We start from the raw sequence: 21,493 nt of genomic DNA, 5'->3' as shown, positions 1-21,493 counted from the left end.
TTTTGCCTTTTGTTATGATGGCTGTTGATCATGTCTCCAGTTATAGTAACTGTACCCTTCTGATTACTGTATATATGTAGTCGAGAAAGTAGAGTAACATTGTTGGGGTCTGAGGATTCAGTGGTATGGGGGAGGGATCTTTGGATGTTTTAGCCTTTCAGTCTCTATTTTGATGGGTTTTGCTAGCCAAAGTAAGAGACACATGTAGTTGTAGGTCAGTTGGTCAACATAGGTCTCATCTTAGATGCACTGTGCAATGAGTTACATGAGCCACAGGTGAAGTGTAATGTTGTTTAATGCAAGGTCAATATCTCAGAGTCACATTCACCTATAATTTAGTCATGAAAGTTGAAAGATTGGAAGGGGTTCAGAGAAGAGCTGAAAGAATGGTTTGAGGTCTAGGAAAAACATGTTTTATAATGAGACATGGAAGGTCAAAATACTGTACATTATTTATCCAAGAAAAGTTTGAGGTGAGAAGAGCCTAATGGGGGAAGAGAGTTCCGATAACTCTTTAATCTAGCAGAAAAAGGCAAAAGAAGTTTGTTAGAAACTGAAGCTATACAAATTTACACTAGAAATAAGGTGCAGATTTTTAAGTGAAGGTAATTAGCCACTGCAGCAATTTGCATAGGGATATGTTGGATTCTCCATCACTAAGTCTCTAAATCAATACTGGATATTTTTCTAGAAGCTATACTATTACTCAGACAGAAGTTCTTTGAATATTATGATCATGGCAGTAGCTATGAGGACGTTGTCATGCTTCAGTCCTCGTGGCGCCTCCCATTTGAGGCAAACCAACTTTTTAACCTTGGAATTGTTGAGGCCCTCTGCTCCTTGAAAGATTCAAAGGTAACTGAGTATACTTTGAGTCTTTGACTCAGCTCCAAGAAGGAAGTAACCACAGCTGCAGCCATCCTTCAGACAGCATTCCTCTGCCCAGTATTACTATTGGCCACAGAGATGCCGTCGCATATGACCCTCTGCCTCCTCGTCTGTTGCTTCACAGGCTTGGGCTCCCACCGGACATCAAGTTTGATGCCAATGTTGAGAGCCTAATAGAACCACTAAAGAATTCTTTACTTTCTAAGATTCCCCATCCCTTTGGAAAGTGCCTTTTATTTTCGGGAAGCTTGGGCTGGGGTTACTTGGGACCTGTGGGTCCTGAATGTTGTATGTAGACTCTCTTCTTCAACTCAGACCAGTGGAGAGAGTTGCCCTTTGAGTTCAGGGCTGGGGGTTTGATTACCGTTACTTTCTTATCCTATAGAAGAAAGGAGGTTGGTGACTCCCTCTTGGACCTTTGATATCTCAACATCTATATCCTCCATTTCAAGTTCAGGATGATGATTCTACCCTCCATAATTCCTTCATTAGGTCTTCAAGACTGGTTTGCAGCTCGTGACCTGTAAGATGCCTATTTACATATAGCCAGCAAGCCCTATGAGAAATCTGAGATATTTCCTGTGGAACATTTTATTACCAGTACAGGGTCCTGCCCTTTGGTCTTTCCACACTATGGGTGTTCTCTGAGTGTTTGGCAGTTATAGGAGTTCACCTAAGAAGACAAGGAATCCAACTCTACCTTTACCTCAATGACGGGCTAATTTGAGGCAGATCACTCCAACTGGTCATCTTTTCAGTTCAAGTAATTCACACCTGTTTGCCTCACTGGGCCTCAAGGTCAACAGACAGAAATCTACAATGACTTGGACTCAGAGCATAGAGTTAATAGGAGGACTGGTAGACTCCAGATCAGTGAAGAGTGTACCTTCCACAAAAAAGATTCCAAGCAATAGTAGGTGTCATCAACCAACTTCAGGATCACCCAGAATATCAGTGGAAACATGCCTCAGGCTTCTGGAACATGCAGTCTCATGTACCCATGTGAAGCAATTGCCAGACTTCACATATTTTTAATGGAGATATCCCATCTCCTAGAACTGGAAGGGACCTTGAAAGGTCATCGAGTCCAGCCCCCTGCCTTCACTAGCAGGACCAAGTACAGATTTTGCCCCAGATCCCTAAGTGGCCCCCTCAAGGATTGAACTCACAACCCTGAGTTTAGCAGGCCAATGCTCAAACCACTGAGCTATCCCTCCCCCCGCCCCCCCATATGGTCTATGCACATTGTATCTACCCAAGAGACACTGAATGAACATAATGATTACAGTCCCTCAAGAAGTTCTCTCTTCATTAAGTTGGTGGAAAAAGACTCTCTTCAGGTGTGCCACAGAGTATCCTATCTACACTTCAGTCTACCATGATGCTGATGGCAGACTCCATCACTCAGAGATGAGCAGGTCATCCAGGTCACCTTAAAAATCAGGACCTATTGTCCTCTCTGGAAGCTTGCTTCCATTTAAATATCTTAAAGCTCAAAGCTGTCAATTTCACATGCAGAATATTCCATTCTCGACTCCGGAGATCCACAATACTAGTGCTGACAGACAACACCATAGCTATGCATTATTTCACCAGACAAGAGGGAGAAAGATTGTGTCTGTGCTCTGTCAAGAGACCATTTGGCTCTGTAGTTGGTGTATTCTGACTCTGATCAAACCGATGGCTCTCCACCTTCTCAACCTTCAGAACACCTTGGCAGATCAATTCAGCAGGCATCCTCAGACAACTGGGGTGTTCTGTCAGACTTCATCCTGCAGAACATTGTTCACAAGTATGGATTCCTAGAAATAGACCTATTTGCCCGAGACCAGGAACAAGAAGTGTCAGACATTTTGCTCCCGAAGGGGTTCAAGCCCAGGCTCCCTGATAGATGCATTCCTCATCCCCTGTACACTGAGACTGATGTATGACTTTCCCCGATCCCCATGATACTGAGAGTTCTAAGGAAACTGAGGCAAAACTCAGATTATGATAGCCCCAGCATGGGCCAGGCAGTTCTTATATTCAGATCTGAGGAACCTTTTAACACAGTACCCCCCACCCCCACCCTGCTGACCCTGCCTGATAGTCTTGCAGAGCAATAGCCTCTTAGACCCAGCTTCATTACATCTGACAGCCTGGATCCTGTCTGCATGACACACACCAAAAGAAGCTGTTCAGCTGAGGTTTGGAATATTCTGCTCCAAAGCAAGAAACCTTCAACCAGAGAGACTTACAAAGCTAAATGGAAGAGGTTTTCTATCTGGGCAGCTCAGCACCAGCTTCTTCCATTGTCATGAATAATTTCAGCAGTGGTTGGACTGTTTACTAGCCCTGAAACAATCTGGGCTTTTCTCAGGTCCATAAGGGTCCATTTATCAGCATCATTCTCCTATCCGGGGCAGTGCACTTTTTTCCCCAGCTCTGGAGCTCCCTCTATCAAGGGACCTTAGTATTAGCAGAGCTGATGGGTTCTCCCTTTGAGCCCATAGCAATCTGTTCCCTATGCCACCTCTCACTGGAGACTGCCTTTTTAGTAACCATTTCATCATTTTGCAGGGTAGGAAAGATTCAGGTCCTCATACAGTATTTCATAAGGATGGGGTTACTCTTAGACCTCTGCTCAAGATTGTCTCAGAGTTCCAAATAAACCACTCCATTCACCTCCCAGTTTTCTTTCCCAAGTCTCACTTAACCGTGGGAGAAGCTAAACTTCACACAGAAAGGGCACTGTCTCTTTACATTGACAAGATAAAATCGTTCAGGAGCACCGCCAGACTATTTGTGGCCTTTGCTGATAGAGTTAAGGAGCAACCTATATACATTCATGTTATCTGAGGAGGTCTCCAGTTGTATAAGGACATGTTATGAGTTAGTCAGATTCAATCTAGCTAGCCATATTGGAGCTCATTGCACTAGAGCTCAGGCTATCTGACAAATGGCCCTACATCTGTAATTTGTAGAACAGCTACTTGGAGCTTGGTCTGCATATTTACAAGACATTATTCCTTAATAGAGGCTTCCAGATTGGATGCTCATTTTGGAAGAGATGTACTGCCGTCAAATTTAAATAGGACTTTTACCACCCTCCTCCAAGCAAACAGACAACTGCTTTGTTAGTGAAATACATGTAGACTCAAAGAAGAAAGGTTTGTTATCCTGCAGTAACTGTGGTTCTTTGAGATGTGTTGTCTGCATGGATTCTGCAACCTTCCCTCCTCTGCTCTTATGGAATCCTACTGCTCTGGGGTTCTGTTTTGGCAAAGGAACTGAGACAGTTGGATTCACTTAATCCATTATGCCGTCAGATGGGGGCCCTAAAGTAAATACTGCTGACCAATACTCCGAACAGATCTCATGCACATGGGACACATGTCCAAATGGGTTCCACTTTTGGTGCTCAACATACCTTGAAGAACTACACTTACTGTAGGGTAAGTAATTGTTCTTTATGGGCTTGATGCAGAGATTACTGGGTGAGGTTGTTTGTCCTGTGTTATTGAGAAGGTGAGACTAAGGCCATGTCTATGCTGCTGCGATTGATGCAGCGGGGGTCTAGACCCGCTAAATCGACCGCAGAGTGCTCTCCGGTCAATTCCGGTACTCCACCGGAACAAGAAGATTAAGGTAGGTCAAGAGTCAAGCATCTCCCGTCGATGCAGCACAATGTAGACACTGCAGTAAGTCGACCTAGGCTACGTTGACTCCAGCTACTTTATTCATGTAACTGGAGTAGCACAACTTAGGTTGACTTACCGCAGTAGTGTAGACTAGGCCTAAATGATCACTATAGTCTCTTGTGGCCTTAAAATCTATGAATTTATGGATGAGACTCCTGACTTTGCTTGTGTTATTGAGAACAGCTGAATGATACTTTTGCCTCAGTTCTCTCCTATTGGGTACTTGGTTTCCTTTTTGCCCTTTGTTTAAGCTTGCTTTTGTACTCTTCCAGCGATACCACACACCACCTCGATCACGATCCTGTTCTGAATCTGATGATGATGAGAGCAGTGAAACCCCCCCTCATTGGAAAGAGGAGATGCAGAGGTTAAGAACATACAGACCACCCAGTGGGGAGAAGTGGAGTAAAGGAGATAAGTAAGATCTTTACTACAAATTTTAAACGGTTATATATGTTACTTGTCTTCACGTTCAGAATAATAAAAATAGAAAAGACTTGTTCCATAACCTTTCCGTATTGTTACTATGCCACGGTCTCTCTTGGAAGCACAGTGAAAATGAAATGTATCAATCTTGTAAACAGTCCTTATACAGTTATAAATGTTTCAACAGAAGCAGCTCTATCAAGAAATTCTAATGACTTGGTAACTGTGGTGTGAATTTTGTTATACCATCAGAGTATATGTATAGTCTTGTTCAGTTTTCTGCGTTTATGTATCTGATGGTTCTTCTTCGAGTGCTTACTCATATCGATTCCAATTAGGTGTGCGCGCGCCACGTGCACGATCATGGGAAGATTTTTACCCTAGCAACACTCGGTGGGTCGGCTGAGGCGCCCCCTGGAGTGGCGCCTTTATGGCGCCGGATATATTCCCCAGCCGACCCAGCACCCCCTCAGTTTCTTCTTACTGCCCATGACGGTCATTGGAACTGTGGAGCACAGCTTTGCTGATCTCCACTCTCCCTAGCATTCGCTTTAGTACTTGTTAATAGTTTCTGATTAATTGTTAATAGTTGGTTATAGTTGTTAATAGTTGTGAATTACTTAGTATAGTTAGAGTTAGTTTAATCAGTGCGGGGGAACGGGGTCTTCTCCCCTATCCCGGTACCCAGGCCCATGCCTGGGTCTCTAGGCTTCAAACCCTGATCAGCTTGCCAGAGGTCGATGCCAATGGGAGACCCCCATGACTCTTGCCTAAGGTGTCTGGGGGAATCCCACGAAGCAGACAAGTGCCGCATTTGCAAAACCTTCAAGCCGAGGACCAGGAAGGAGCGGGACTTTAGACTGAAGCAGCTCCTTATGGAGGCGGCACTTAGCCCGGTCCCTTCCTCCGCGTGCCGAGACTCGGCACCGTCGTCCTCGGTGCGGAGTGCCCCTGCCACACCGCCTGGTCCGGCACCACGTTCAGACTCTACCAAAGACTCGCGGTGCCAGATCTCCCCGGCACCTCCACTATCATGGCGCAGGTCTCTATCTCCGAGCCAGAAGCAGCAGCAGCCCAAGCAGGTGCCGGCCACTTCTGATTTGTCGGTGCGACAGCCGCTGATGCTTCCCGCACCGCAGTTGGAGCCATGTCCATTGCCGGAGCGCATAGGACAAATATTGACTCCTGCACCATCGACTCCGGCACCGCAAGGGCCGTCGACTCCGATGCACGTAAGGTCCCCTGGGCACACTGCGGTCGAGCTGAGACTATCTTCCCACAGCGGACACCTTTTCAACGGCGCGGGACTTGATCGCACTCACAGAACCGACTCCTCTGCAGCCAGCAGCACCTCCGGCACGGATGGTGCTGTCGAAGGGAAAGCCGTCCCTCATGCGACCACTGTCGCCGAGTGAAGAAGGACGACACCGGTCCCAGTCCCGATCTTCCCGGCACCCATCACAGCGTCGCTCGCAGTCCCGGCACCATTCTCATTTTTGGCGCCGGTTGTACTCGTGATGCCGCTCCGGCTCGCGGAGTTCCGAATCGCGCTACAGCCGGTACCGATCGGACTCCCGGTACCGGTCAGAGCGGCACTCGACCCGGAGCCGATTCCGACGCCGATCTCACCGGAGGTCGACATCGACATCCAGATCAGGCTCCCGGTACCGATACGACTGCAGGCACCGATGGACGTCTCGGTACCGTTCTGCCTCACGGCACCGGACCACGGCACGGTACAGCACCGGGGTACTTGGCACTGGCGCGTACAGCACCGCCTTGGCCATCTCGCTCCGCCTCTGCGTCGTCACACTCGCAAGGTGGCTACCAGGACCAGGGCAAGGGCGGTACAGGCCAGTGGCTAGAAGAAGGCCAGGACCCGGGCCACGAACCCCCACAGTGGTCCTTTTGGACCCCCTGGGCATACCATCAGGCCCAGGGGACTCCTTCAGGAACTTCCCGTTCCGCCCCTTTGGAGCCCCGAGTACCGGAGGTCACTGTGTCTCGCGCCTTTCCCCTCCCCCCCCCCTGTCCCCCCCGGAGGCTCGGCGGCGACTGCTCCAACACCAATGCAGGCCCACGCTCCTAGCCTGATGGATCTTGAGCAACAAGATCCTCCACAAGAGGACCTCGCGCAGGATCCCTTAGTCCCGGGGGTATCGTCCTCGCCCGATGAGGCAGTGGCGGGGACTACGGTTTCGCGCCCACCAGGAATTACTCCGCAGAGTGGCGTGCAGTATATGAACTTCCAGGTAGAGGAGGTGGTGGAGGTAGAGGACCCTGTGGTGGACATTCTGTCCACGGAGGCACCGTCCAGAGTTGCCCTCCCCGTCATACGAACCATACAGGCCAATGCCAAGACAATCTGGCAATCGCCAGCCTCTATTCCACCTACGGCCAAGGGGGTGGAAAGGAAGTACTTTATCCCTTCAAGGGACTACGAGTACCTCTATATGCACCCCCAACCGTGCTCCCTTGTCGTGGCTTCGGTCAACGAGAAGGAGCGGCACGGTTAGCAGGCCCCGGCGCCTAAATCAAAGGACGCTAGACACCTAGACTTGTGTGGGCGCAAGGTGTACTCAGCCAGAGGCTTGCAGCTCAGGGTGGCCAACCAGCAGGCACTCCTGAGCCAATATGATTATAATTCGTGGCACTCTATGGAGAAATTCAAGGAGTTGGCTCCACAGGAGTCCAGAGAGGAATTTGGGGCTATAGTAGAGGAGGGCAAGAAGGTGGCCAGAACCTCCCTACAAGCCTCTCTGGATGCAGCAGACTCAGCAGCTAGGACCCAGGACCCTGGCCTCGGGCATAGCCATGCGCCGCATCTCATGGCTGCAGGTCTCTGGCTTACCACCAGAGTTACAGCAGACCCTCCAGGACCTGCTCTTTGATGGCCAGGGCCTATTCTCCAAGCAGACAGGCTCAAGGCTGCAGAGTCTGAAGGATTTGAGAATTATCATGCGCTCTCTGGGAATGCATACCCCAGTAACGCAGAGAAGGCCCTTCAGACCACAGTCTCGGAGGTCATACCCTCCTCCTCGGCCGAGATAGGACTTCTTTAGAAGACGCGGCCGAGGTGGTAAAAGGAAACAAACTGGATACCAAGCCAGCCAAGCCCAGGGCCCTCCCAAGCCATCGGCAGGGCCTAAGCAGAACTTTTGAAGGTGCGCCCGAGGACGGAGCACCAGTCTCCATTCAGGATCCCTCCCCGCCTTTCCAAAATTGTGTCTCTCCCATTTCCTCCATCCGTGGTCCTACATAACATCAGACCGTTGGGTCCTATGCACGGTGGAAAGAGGATACTCCCTCCAATTTGCTTTCTCCCCTTCCCCCCCCCCGTCCCTCTTCAGGGACCCTTCTCACGAGCACCTCCTTCTATAGGAGGTCCAATCACTCCTGGCTTTGGGAGCGATAGAGGAGGTTCCGGGAGAGTCAAGGGGCAAGGGCTTTTATTCCTGCTAGTTCCTAATCCCCAAGGCCAAGGGCGGGCTTTGGCCCATCCTGGATTTACGTGGACTCGACAAATTTATGGTAAAGTTGAAGTTCCGCATGGTCTCACTAGGGACCATTATTCCTTCCCTAGATCCTGGAGACTGGTACACCACCCTCGACATGAAGGACGCGTACTTCCACATTGCGATCTACCCAGCGCACAAACGCTTCCTTTGCTTTGTGGTCAATCAACAGCACTTTCAATTCACCGTCCTTCCTTTTGGCCTATCCACCCCCCAGGGTGTTTACCAAATGCATGGCTGTGATGGCGGCCTCCCTTCGTCGACAACGGGTCCAAGTATTCCCATATCTTGACAACTGGCTTATTCGGGGTCGCTCCAGGGATCAGGTGCAGTCTCATGTTCAGCTCACCATGAACATGTTCAATCGGCTGGGCCTCCGGCTCAATGTCGCGAAATCCACTCTGGTACCAACCTAGAGGATAGAATTCATAGGAGCAGTATTAGACTCAGGCCTGGCCTGGGCAATTCTGCCGGAAGCACGCTTCCAATCCCTGGTGAACATCGTCCACAGCCTGCAAAGCTTCTCGACCTCGACCATGAAAACATGCCGATGCCTCCTGGGACACATGGCCTCTTGCACGTTTGTGACCAGGCACACCAGGCTGCGACTATGTCCACTCCAAGCCTGGCTATCAACAGTATACCACCCCGGTCGGGACAGCTTGAGCACAGTGGTTACCATCCCGCCAGGGGTATTAACCTCTCTAGGCTGGTGGCTGGACCCAAATCAGTGTGCGAAGGGGTGCCATTTCATGCCCCGCAGCCCTCCATGTCCCTAGTCACGGATGCATCATCCCTGGGATGGGGAGCCCACCTCGGGAACCTCCGTACGCAGGGGCTATGGTTGGCAGGAGAGTTATCCCTGCACATCAGCGTACGGGAACTCAGAGCAGTGCGCCTGGCATGTCTAGCATTCCAAGAGCGCATTCACGGCCGTTGTGTTGCAGTCCTCACAGACAACACTACGGCCATGTTTTACATCAACAAGCAAGGGGGAGCCCGGTCATCCCCCCTCTGTCAGGAGGCCACTCGTCTGTGGGAATTCTGCATAGCCCACTCAATCCATCTGGTGGCGTCGTTTCTCCCATGGGTCCAGAACACCTTAGCGGACCACCTCAGCAGATCATTCCAGGCTCACAAGTGGTCGGTTTGCCCGGACGTCATCCACTCTGTCTTCCTGAAGTGGGGCTTTCCCCTGATAGCCCTATTCGCCTCTTGCAAGAATTGGAAATGCCAGGTGTTCTGCTCTCTCCAAGGGCGCTCTCCGGGTACCCTGTCGGACGCCTTCCTAATTCAGTGGAAGGATCACCTGTGCTACGCCTTTCCTCCATTCCCGCTAGTCCACAGGGTCCTAATCAAGCTGCGCAGGGACAGAGCCCGTCTGATTCTGGTCGCCCCGGCATTGCCCAGACAGCCCTGGTATACCCACTCTCCTAGAGCAGTCGGTGGACACCCCGATTCCACTCCTGCTGTGGCCAGACCTGATCAATCAGGATCACGGTCGACTCTGTCATCCAAACCTGCAAACTCTCCACCTCACAGCGTGGCTGCTGCATGGCTAAATCAGTCTGAGCTGTGCTGTTCTCACTCGGTCCAGCAGATCCTTTTGGGTAGCAGGAGTCCTCTACCAGGTCCACATACTTAGCCAAGTGGAAGCCGTTTTCCTGCTGGTGTGCCCGGAATCATACGACGACCCCCCCTCCCCCCTGGCGTCAGTACCTATCATCTTGGACTACCTCCTGTCCTTAAAGCAGCAGGGCTTGGCAATATCTTCCATCAGGGTGCACCTGGCAGCTATTTCGGCTTTCCACCCAGGCGAAAACGGGTGCTCGGTCTTCTCCAATTCCACGGTCAGCAGATTTCTCAAGGGGTTGGAGCACCTGTTCCCAAGAATTCGACAACCGGTCCCTATGTGGGATCTTAACCTGGTCCTATCCAGACTCATGGGTGCCCCGTTCGAGCCGATGGCCACCTGCTCGCTCCTGTACCTTTCCTGGAAGACAGCCTTCCTCGTAGCTATCACCTTGGCGAGGCACGTGTCTGAGCTCAGGGCACTCACATTGGAACCACCGTATACGGTGTTCCACAAGGACAAGGTACAGCTGCGACCCCACCCGGCCTTCCTCCCTAAGGTGGCGTCTGCCTTCCATGTCAACCAGGACATATTCCTCCTTGTCTTCTACCTGAGGCCGCCCACTATGCAATAGTGCAGCAGTCCAGGGGTGATGCTGCATTCAGTTCAGCGGTCCTTCACTCCGCGACATCTCACTCTGACCCCACTGCATAGGTAAGGCTTGGGAGTCACCTAATTGGAATCGATATGAGCAAGCACTCAAAGAAGAAAAGACGGTTACTCACCTTTGTAACTGTTGTTCTTCGAGATGTGTTGCTCATATCCATTCCAAACCCGCCCTCCTTCCCCTCTGTCAGAATAGCTGGCAAGAAGGAGTTGAGGGGGTGCTGGGTCGGCCGGGGCATATATCCGGCGCCAAAAAGGCGCCACTCCAGGGGGCGCCTCAGCCCACCCACCAAGTGTTGCTAGGGTAAAAATCTTCCGTCGATCATGCACGCGAGATGCGCACACCTAATTGGAATGGATATGAGCAACACATCTCGAAGAACAACAGTTACAAAGGTGAGTAACAGTCTTTTATTGAATATAAGTCCTAAACAAAACATCCCAATTGCTATGAACTCCTTCTATGTGTTCATATATTGTAAGATAGTTTGGTAGAGAAGCACAAAATAAGTATGAGAAAATGGTTAAGCTTGGATTTCAACATAACTTAGGAATCTATAGTTCTCCTTCAAATGATTGTGCACACATACATTCCAATGCAGGTGTTTGTGCACCCAGTGCACTTGAGTCAGAGACTTTTGCCAGCAGTACCACTATGCAGTGGATGTGTCCCTGCTCTCCTTGTTCTCTCAGGCAAAGACATAAAAGGGGCCTGGCCACCTCCTCCCTTTCAGTTCCTTCTCACTTCCCACAGTGAGCATTGGAACTCCCTGTAGCATTTGCTTCAGTTAGCCAGCATCTCTAAAAGTTTGTTTTATTTATATATGTAATATAGTTAGTAGTAGTCTAGCTAGCTGGCTAATTATAATTTTTAGCTCGTTATCCTGGAGGATTTTAATATGGAAAAAATCCCCAGGTTTTTAGCAGTGTGCTGCCTGCGGGGCCATTATCCCGGTCACAGATGGGCACAAGAGCTGCTTGATTTGTCTGGTTTAGATGAGGGACAAATGCTCTATTTGTACCTCCTTCCTCACCAGGACCAAAAACAGAGGAAATTTTGACTTAAAGTCCACCTTGTGAAAGAGGCAATGCATCTTGCATCATAGTTGAGCCCTGACCATGAGGCAGGGGACTCAGATTCAAGCAGAAGTGCCCCTCCAGCTCCTCCTGTTTTAAAACGCAAGTCCAGTGACAAACATCATGCTTTGTCTTCCCTGTCAGCTTCAACAAAGCGACATGTGCATTCCAATGCTAACAAATCCTCAAAGTTTTGGTCTTTCCCCAGAAAATCTTCCGGTAAATCCTCTGGTACCCGTTTGAGGCTTCACAAATGTAAGTGCTCACCAATTCCATATGAGGGAGCACCGTCAAGTCCAGTGTCTTCACCCATGATGAATCTTTTGTCCTTGCTGACTAATATATATTGGCTAGCATGTAAATACTGTGTGTGTGGTATAAATTAAGCACAAATACTGTAACAGTGATATAACCTAAACCAGCCTTTACCATAATCTTGTTCACTTCCTATGCTAAGTGTCCCATAACACCTTGCATTTAGTGAAATCAGCCTTTGTCACAAGCAGATAGGGAACTTGTCAAAATCAAGATATATTGCTTCTGTCTCTCAATACAAGCTACGGAAGTACCTTCACAGATCAGTACCTGGAATGCTAGTATCCAAAACCAAAGTAAGGAGGGAACAGAATAACAAGTTAGGAATATGGAAGAAAGTGGTGGGTTGGATTTTGGTGACGTGTAGTAAGAATGTGTAGCTTGTAAAATCATATAAATAATACCAGCTGAAATGTGTAACTTGGGGAGCACACCTTCTGCATAAGGTGAATATAACATTGTTTCATAGGACTGTTCTTCAGAGACTGGTATCATATAGGTCCTTTTTCCTGTACCGTGTTGTTATACCTGACTGACATTGGTTATTTGGTCTCTTGACTATTTTTCATAATGAACCAAAGTGTGGTCATGCAATTTATCAGCTCTTTTCAGCTGTTTCAGTCTGCCTGTGTTCCACTGGTACTGTTGACACACTTACCTGAGGTACCTTCCACCATGTGGGCCTTGTTGTCCTCAGGGGATCTCCTTTGTTTTTCCCTGCCGGACTCTCCTCTGCTACAACCAGTGACAGTGTCTTCAGTGATAGTGTCTTCAGAGCCATCAACATACCTGGCACCGCGGGCACTATCCCTGTTACAGTCACCTCTCGGATGACTGTATGCAAAACTGTACTCTGAAATGTCCCTAGCCTGTTTGCCAGAAGCTGGGAATGGACAACAGGGGATGGATCACTTGATGATTACCTGTTCTGTTCATTCCCTCTGGGGCACCTAGCATTGGTCACTGTCGGAAGACAGGATACTGGGCTAGATGGACTATTAGTCTGACACAGTGTGGCCATTCTTATGCTCTTATGAGTTATGCTGGCATCATTGGCATGGATCACTTCATCTTCATTCGGCCAACCCCAACCCTTGCTTTGTTTGGAGCCTAAAGTCTCTTATATCCAGGCCACCTAGAACACCAATGGGAACTGCTCCTCCATATTCTGAGAAGGCTTAAATTTCTTCTTCTACCTCAAAAAGAGAAGAATCTGTCTCACCTTTGACACTGTTTAGATCGCCTTACAGGTCTTCAACTACCAGACCTAAAGGTCAGGATTGGTCTTCCTATAAGGAAATCCCAGCCTGGGGTCCCCCTTACTGATCTTGGGCTGCTCCAAAAGAATCTAGCTCTCCCTCACTCTAGAAGGAATTCTCCTACTCCCCTGCTGCCAAAAACCTCTACTCATCATCCTGCTACCATCCCTCAACCTGCTGTGCTGGATCCCATGGAAGAAGACGAGGAATTAATGGAAGAACCCTTAGATCTTCCTTCTTCTATTTCTTCATCTTCACCAGATAAGGCAGTCACACCAGAGACTTCATCTCCCCCTCCAAGGACTTCAGAGTTTTTCAGGACCTGATTAGGAGGGTTGACACTTTCTGGTGGGGGTACAGTAGAAACTTGTACAAGACAATCCACCCCACTGTCCTAGTTATTTTACAGCCCTCTCCCGCAGGAAGAGTTGCACTTCACATCAGTGAAGCATTACTGTAGGTAGCGAAAACTCTCTGAAAAACTCCAGCCTCTATACCACCTATGGACAAGCTAGTGGACAGACAATAGCAAATCCCTCAACAAGATTTTGACTATTTCTTTACCTATTCAGTTCCTGATTCTTTGGTGTTCACAGGTGCTAATGAATGATCCCATCAGTCTCACCCTTAGGCTACTCCCAAGGATAAAAAAAATGAGAGACTGGATTTATACAGCCCAAAGATTTCTTCCACTACCACACTTCAAATAAGAGTTGTTAATTATCAGGCTGTTTTGTCAAAATATAACTTTATTAATTTCTTTGCAATTTCTAAATTTGCTGACAAGTTGCCAGAGGAATATAAGGAATGGTTTTTAGTGCTGGTTTCAGGGGCATCTTACAGCTTGCATGTCTCTTCAGGCAGCAGTAGATGCTGCTGATACAGCTTTGTGTTCCAAAGGCATTGCAGTCTCCATGCCATGTTCTTTCTGACTACAGGTTTCTGGCATTTCAAGGTTGCTGCAGAACACAATAGAGGAATTACCTTTTGAGAGTTCTAAACTGTGTGATGCTAAAACAGATGACGCTATGCACACACTGAGGGACTATCATGCAACTCTTGGTTTGTTAAGCATTTATACTCTGGTTACCAAGAGGAAACTGTTTAGGCCCCAGTCTTACTCCAGATCCTCTTTCCAACAGAGGTCATAATATGCGTTCAAGATAAGGTCAAGTCCTTCCCGACATAACTAGCCATCTTAATCAGTGGGAGGTCCTTCTCACCAGGCAGCTTCATCCTCCAAGCAATCATTTTGATTTTTTAGTTGAGGACAGCACACCAACTACATCTCTTCCCTGGATCGCACCTGTCCCACTTTCAGAGTGTTTGGGGAAGCATCACCTCAGACAAGTGGATGCTCAGCACAGTGAAGGAGGGATATGTTCTCCAATTTACCTCCCTTCCTTTTCCCAACCCACCTTCCCGTACCTTTTCAGTGACCCTTCTCACTAGACTGTTATTTCAAGAACGCCAGTCTCTTCTATAATTGAGAGTGACAGAAGTTCTTTACCAACACAGAAGAAAGTGTTTCTATTCCTGGTACTTCCTGGTCCCAAAGAAATCTGGTGGCCTTCACCCCATTCTAGATCTAAGAAAGCTGAACCATTTCATCAACCAAACAAAAACAAAAAAAAATCAAGATCAGGCTGGTTACTCTCACTGCTGTTACACCTTCCCTGGAGATTGGTATGCAGCACTCAGTTTACAAGACGCTTACTTCCATGTGGCGATAAATTCCTCTGACAAGGAAGTACCTTCGATTCTTAGCAGACACCAATCATTACCAGTATGCAATGCTTCCCTTCGAACTGTCATCAGCTCCAAGGGTCTTCAAGTGCATGGAAGTTGTAGCGGCCCACCTCTGCTGCTGGGGTGTTCAGGTATTTCCTTACCTTGATGATTGACTAGTTTGTGGAGCATCAAGCAACCAGGTCCAAAACAGCATTCTAATCAGGCAGTTGTTCTCTCATCTGGGTCTGAAACTAAATGTGGACAAATCACAATTATAATCAATGCATATCCTTCATAGGAGCAGACCTTAATGCCAGGACAGCCAAGTCTTACTTTCCAAATTAAAGATATCAATCTTTAGCCTTCCTTTCCAAAATCCTGAATTCCTACCCAGTGACAACAGTGTATGCCTGCCTTCAGCTCTGGGCCACATGTCCTCATGCATGTACGTAACTCTGCATACCAGACTTCACCTTACCTGTCTGCAGGCCTGGCTCCATTCAATATATAGTCCTTCCCAGAACCCTCTGGACATATGGATTTGCGTACCTGCCATGAGTGCTTCAGTCTGTCATTTAGTGGTTGGATCCCCACAATGAGTGCAAGATGATTCCATTCTTGTCCCCAGAACTGACTATGACTCTGATAACAGATGCATCTACCAAAGGTTGGAGAGCCCATCTCGGTCAACTCTGGACACAAGCTCTTTGGTCGCCCCAGGAAGTTTTGCTCCACATAAATGTGTAGAGCTCCGAGCTATTAGTTTGCCTGCAAGATGTTTATGTCCACCATCGAGAATCTGGTGGTACAAGTTCTTACATACAGCACCACTGCCATATTTTATCTGAAGAAGCAGGGAGGTGCAAGATCATCCCAACTGTGCCAGGAGGCTATCCTATGGAATTTATGCATTCATCATGTTTCCCTGGAGGACTTTCACCATCCAGGATTAAGAAACACACTTGCAGATTCCTTCAGCAGGGTTTTCATAGATCAACACAAGTGGTCAATCAGGAAGGACGTTCTCCTCCAGATTTTTCACCAGTAACACATTTGTTTGGAACCAACCTGAACAACAAGTGCACGAGATTTTGCTCCAGGATGGGCTGCAACCCAGATTCCATCACAGATGCTGTTCTTTTTCCATGGTCCAGTTTTCTTCTATGTGCATTCCCTTCAATGCCTCTCATTCCAAGAGTATTCAGAAAACTGAAAAGTAACTTCAATCTTGATGCACCGGCACGTCCAAGATAGTATTGCTTCACAGTCCTTCATCAGCTCTCTGTTCGACCTCCATTAACTTTGCCTCTGGTTGAGGATCTGTTGTCTCAGAACCAAGGTAAGTCTCTACATCCAAACCTCCAATCTCTCGATCTCATGACATGGATGAGCTCTGGTTGAATTCTCATGAGAAATTGTGCTCTCAAGAGGTTCAGACCACCATTGAACAGCAAAAAGGAAACCACTAGAGCCACAGATGCAGGAAAGTGGAAGAGGTTTTTGATTTGGGCACAATCTTAACATTTATCGCCCCTTCACACAGAGGCTATATATGTACTGGAGTACCTGTTTTCCCAAAATGGTCAGGCTTTCAGTTAGTTCTGTGAGAGTTCACCTGCTTCTATTTCTGCTCTACATCCACCAGTAGATGGGTTTTCCATTTTCTCTCTCTCTCTCGTTTCCTGATTTTTGAAAGATCTACTCAATGTTTACCCTCCTATGTCTGATCCTGTACCTATATGAGATCTAAGTCTAGTCCTCTCCAAATTCAATAGACTCTCCCCTCCCCCCCCCCCTTTTTGAGGCTCTGGCTACAACCTCATTACCGTTACTGTGTATGAAAGTGGCCTTTCTGGTGGCAGTCACATCTGCTAAGACGGTTGCAGAACATCACAATTTTCTTGTTGATCCTCCTTTCATGGACTTCCATTAAGACAGTTTCCTTTAAATCACACCCTAAGGTAGTGTCAGCTTTCCATCTGAGTCAATCTATTAATTTGCCGGTGTTTTTCCTGAAACCTTTCCTCTAAAGCTGAGAAAACACTTCATACATTGGATGTTCATAGAGTTTTGGTGTTCTACTTGGACTTCACTAGAGTTCTCCCAAGCTTTTCGTAGCTTATGCTGAGCAAGTTAAGGGTCAGACAGTGAATCGCTCATTGGGTTTTTGACTGCATTAAGCTCTACTGCAATCTTGCTGAAGTCTCTCCTCCACCAAGAGTAACGTCACTCCATGTCCACTTCATCAACATTTATGACCAATGTTGCATTTGCTGATGGCTGCAAGGCAGTAATGTGGTTGTCTGTACATACTTTTTGCGCTCATTACACCATCTCTCAAGCGTCTCGTGACAATGCCAACGTTGGCAAGTCAGTGTTACAATCTCTGTTCAGATGATCTGAAGTCCCTCCACCTGTAAGGGAACTGCTTATGCATCACCAGTAGTGGAATGTATATGTGCACAATCACACAAAAGAGAAAAAACAGTTGTTCTTTGAGATGTGTTGTGCACGTATACATTCCAGGACCCTCCCACTTTCTCTGCTACTTTGGACATTATATACAACAATGCGAAGGAATAGAGAGGGAGGCAGTAGCCATACCTGCTTTATGCCCTCACCTCAGAGCACGAGGAAAGCAGCGCACATGCTCCATCTGGTGGTACTCCTCACAAAAGTCTGACTCGAGTGCACGGGGTGCACAAACACCTGCAGTGTATATGGGTACAATACATTTCAAAGAACAACAGTTACTGTACTGGTAAGCTACCAGGCTTTTTTTTTTTTTGGATGGTGAGATTGTGCAGTATATAAGCCAATCACATCATTTAGCTTATCTGCATGCTGTAAAACTAATGATTAACTGATATTGATAGCTATTATCTCCCAGATGAGAAGTAGCTGTCTAATAACTTCATAATTAATTAAAGCCATTTCACATCTGAAAGGGAATTTTTTGTTATAGTATAATAGGCTTTTTTTAAGATGTATATGTTCCCTTGTGAAAGAAGGCCTTATTTATTACCAAATATAGCATTTTCCTGTATCTAGTTTCATTCAGCTCTCTGGAGAACCAATTGTATTGATATTCTATATTGGATGTAGAAAATAAGCAAACTAATTTTAAGGAATTTCCTTTAATGTCTACTTTTTTTTTTAAGGTTGAGTGACCCATGTTCAAGCAGATGGGATGACAGAAGTTTGTCCCAGCGATCAAGATCTTGGTCACATAATGGCTATTCTGATCTCAGTACCCTGAGGTATACCAGCCACCACAAAAAGCACCGAAAAGAGAAAAAGAAGACAAAACACAAAAAGAAAGCCAAAAAGCAAAAGCATTTCAAGAAACATAAACAAACTAAAAAAAAGAGAACCTCACCCTCATCAGAGGTAGAATCCTCTCGTTCTTCTATCAAGAGGACAAAGTCATCTCGGGATCGTGAAAGGAAGTCTCCTTCTTCCTCATTATCTTCTAGACGCTCATCCAGAAGAGACTGGTCTAAATCTGACAAAGATGACCAGAGTTCATCAACTCTATCGAGCAGAGATTCTCATTCATATTACAGGTCCAGGTGTAGATCCAGATCTAGATCTAGATCAAGGTCTTATTCCAGAAGGAGTTCTAGATCAAGAACAGCATCTAAATTATCTCATTCTCGAAGCAGATCAAGATCTAGCACTAACTCCAGGCATCACAGGACAGTTTCAAATTCACCACGAAATACTAAAGCAGAATTGAATGAAAATAAGCCAAATAAGACTGAACCTGTAAGAGCAGCAATACCACAGAGTGATAAAGTTGTAGTACAACCTGTTGTAGCTGAAAATATTCCGGTTATATCGTTAAGTGACAGTCCTCCACCTTCCAGGTGGAAACCTGGACAAAAGCCCTGGAAACCATCCTATGAGCGAATTCAGGAAATGAAAGCTAAAACAACCCATTTAATCCCTACCCAAAGTAACTACAATTTAACAAATATTAAAGAGGTTAATACTTCCTCCTCCTCCTCCCGTAAGCGACAAAAGAGTTCAGATAGTGATCGAAGTGGTTATTCAAGGTCTCATAGTGAGAGAAGTTCAGATAGTTGGCTAAGATCAAGGAGCAGGTCTTCTCGAAGCAGATCCTACTCTAGATCTTATACAAGATCAAGGAGTCCATCTAGTTCAAGATCAAGATCTCGGTCAACTGGCAGATCTCAATCACCAAATAGATACCGCAGTGATCAATCAGGTTATAGCGGGTCATCATCTTATTACTCTCTTAGTGATGACGATAGACATGGAAGCAAAAGGAAATCTGAATCCAGTGAGCAAAATTTCCAATCATTGAAGAAAAGGCAAGAGAGTAGCTCTGAAAGTAGCACAGTTGTCAGGAAGAGTAAAACCTATGATGAGTCTTCTCAAGGACGAAAAGAGAGTGAGAGAAGATCATCTTTAGACTTTTCTACAGATAGTGAGCATTCTGTTAAAATACAGCCAGTCCAGGAGAAAGAAGGACATTCTCAACCAGAAGGAGACAACCAGAAAGAGAATAAAAACAATTTGACTGCTGACAGAAGTGAGGAGAAATCCAAGTCTGAATGGGACAGTGACCATTCAAAAAAGAAATCTTTGAGGGAGAAAACTTCTGAACAGCATAGAAGTGGTGCAAAGACAAAAAGAAAGACTTATTCAGGCAGTAAATGGGACTCGGAATCAAATTCAGAAAGAGGAGAGACTAGAAACGGTAGAGAAGATTCTAGGCCCTCGTCCAGTAAAGAGGAAGGTGAGGCCACATCAGGATCTGATACAGAGCTCAGTCTTACCAAAAGCAGGGTGAAAACTAAATCAAATTCTTCAGAAGGTTTTCTGGATTCTTCTGATCATACTTGGAAAACAAGCAAGCAACAGTCCTCCTCTTCTGCATCTGAGAATTCCCACTCCAGTTTGGCAAATATTAAAGGAAAGTCAAAAAAACACAAACATGGGTCCAAAAAGAACCTCAAAAAATCACATTCCAAAAAAGCCAAAGAGAAATCAAAGGAGAAAAAAGAGAAGAAGCATAAGGTTCAGAAACAAAAAGAGCTTTTTCACTGGCAGCCTCCACTGGAGTTTGGGGAGGAGGAAGATGAGGACATGAATGAAAAGCCTGTTACCAGAGATGATAAAAAACAAAAGCAACTTACCAGGGACAGTAAAGATAAAAACCAACAAGCTTATGAAAACAACAAAATGTGCAAAGATAAAACTGGAAATGGTGAAAAGTCTTGTGAAGATGAGAACCTCTCAAGTAGGAACACTACGTGCAATACATCACCAGAGCATAGTCACCTTAATAAAGACAACAGTGAGCACAACTATTCAGCCAGTACATTAAATCCAGAAATAAATGTGGCTACTTCAAAGAAAGGTGTTAAACATATTGAAGAAAGTAAACAAAATGGATCAGAGGATGTTATGCAGACAGATGATAACATGGAGATTTGTACTCCAGATCGTAACTCTCCTGGGAAGGTGGGTGTGGACATTTTGTCTCCTGTCATCCTGAGTGCTAAATCTCAGACTTTAAATATTAATGCAAACAAAGATTTACAGAATGAGAACCCTGGACCAGACACAGCCAAACAAGGAAACCGTATTAAACAACTGATCAATGTTAAAGAAGTCAAAAAAATAGAAATACAAGACAGCAGCTCCGTCACCATGGTCACTACTGTGGAAAACACTTTGAAAACTGAAATAACTGAAAATACACAAAGCAGTATGATCGATAATAAATGGAAACCTTTACAGGGTGTAGGTAATCTACAATCTGCTACTACTAGTAGTGCTGCAGAAGTTACAAACAGTACTTCAGCACCTGACTCTAAGCCACAAGGTTTAAGAATAGAAATAAAAAGTAAAAATAAAGTCAGGCCAGGATCTCTGTTTGATGAAGTTAGAAAGACAGCACGGTTAAATCGGAGACCAAGGAACCAGGAGAGTTCAAGTGATGAACAGTCTCCTCCAAGTAGAGATGACAACAGCCAATCCAGGAGTCTAAGTAGGTCACGAAGTAAATCTGAATCTAAATCCAGACATAGAACAAGATCTCTATCCTACAGTCACTCAAGAAGTCGATCACGAAGTTCCACTTACTCATATAGGTTAGTAATTTGTTATGTAATCTCTGTTTTAGTAATCTACAGTTTTACTTAAACAGTAAGCAAATGAATTTGAAATAGAAGTGCAAGTTCTGTGTTGACAGGATCTCTCATTTTCCAGCAGTAATGTGCTAAGTAGAAACTAGCAATATATCTCTTCACTGACTAGTTTGCAATAAAGCACTTTACTTTTCAAGTTTATCTTGAAGTGTTAATTCTGTTTCCGTCACTTCATTTTAAT

At 46.3% G+C, this 21,493-nt stretch overlaps 1 protein-coding gene across 7 annotated transcripts in view; it reads left to right on the top strand.

Annotated features, from left to right (window-relative positions):
- The window catches only part of NKTR (natural killer cell triggering receptor), a 75,053-nt gene that overhangs the window by 45,236 nt on the left and 8,324 nt on the right, over positions 1–21,493 (top strand). For all 7 annotated transcript variants that reach the window (XM_026652169.2, XM_026652168.2, XM_026652167.2 and 4 more), the window contains 2 exons: positions 4,841–4,986; positions 18,292–21,255. In XM_026652169.2, coding sequence (XP_026507954.1) covers positions 4,841–4,986; positions 18,292–21,255 — 3,110 coding nt within the window. The remainder of the gene's footprint in view (positions 1–4,840; positions 4,987–18,291; positions 21,256–21,493) is intronic.

The sequence above is a fragment of the Terrapene carolina genome, unplaced genomic scaffold (genome assembly GCF_002925995.2).
Source record: "Terrapene carolina triunguis isolate 2854851 unplaced genomic scaffold, T_m_triunguis-2.0 Scaffold111, whole genome shotgun sequence".
Lineage (NCBI taxonomy): Eukaryota > Metazoa > Chordata > Testudines > Emydidae > Terrapene > Terrapene triunguis.
Note: the sequence above shows the minus strand (reverse complement) of the source record. Positions and strands in the feature narration are given on the sequence as shown.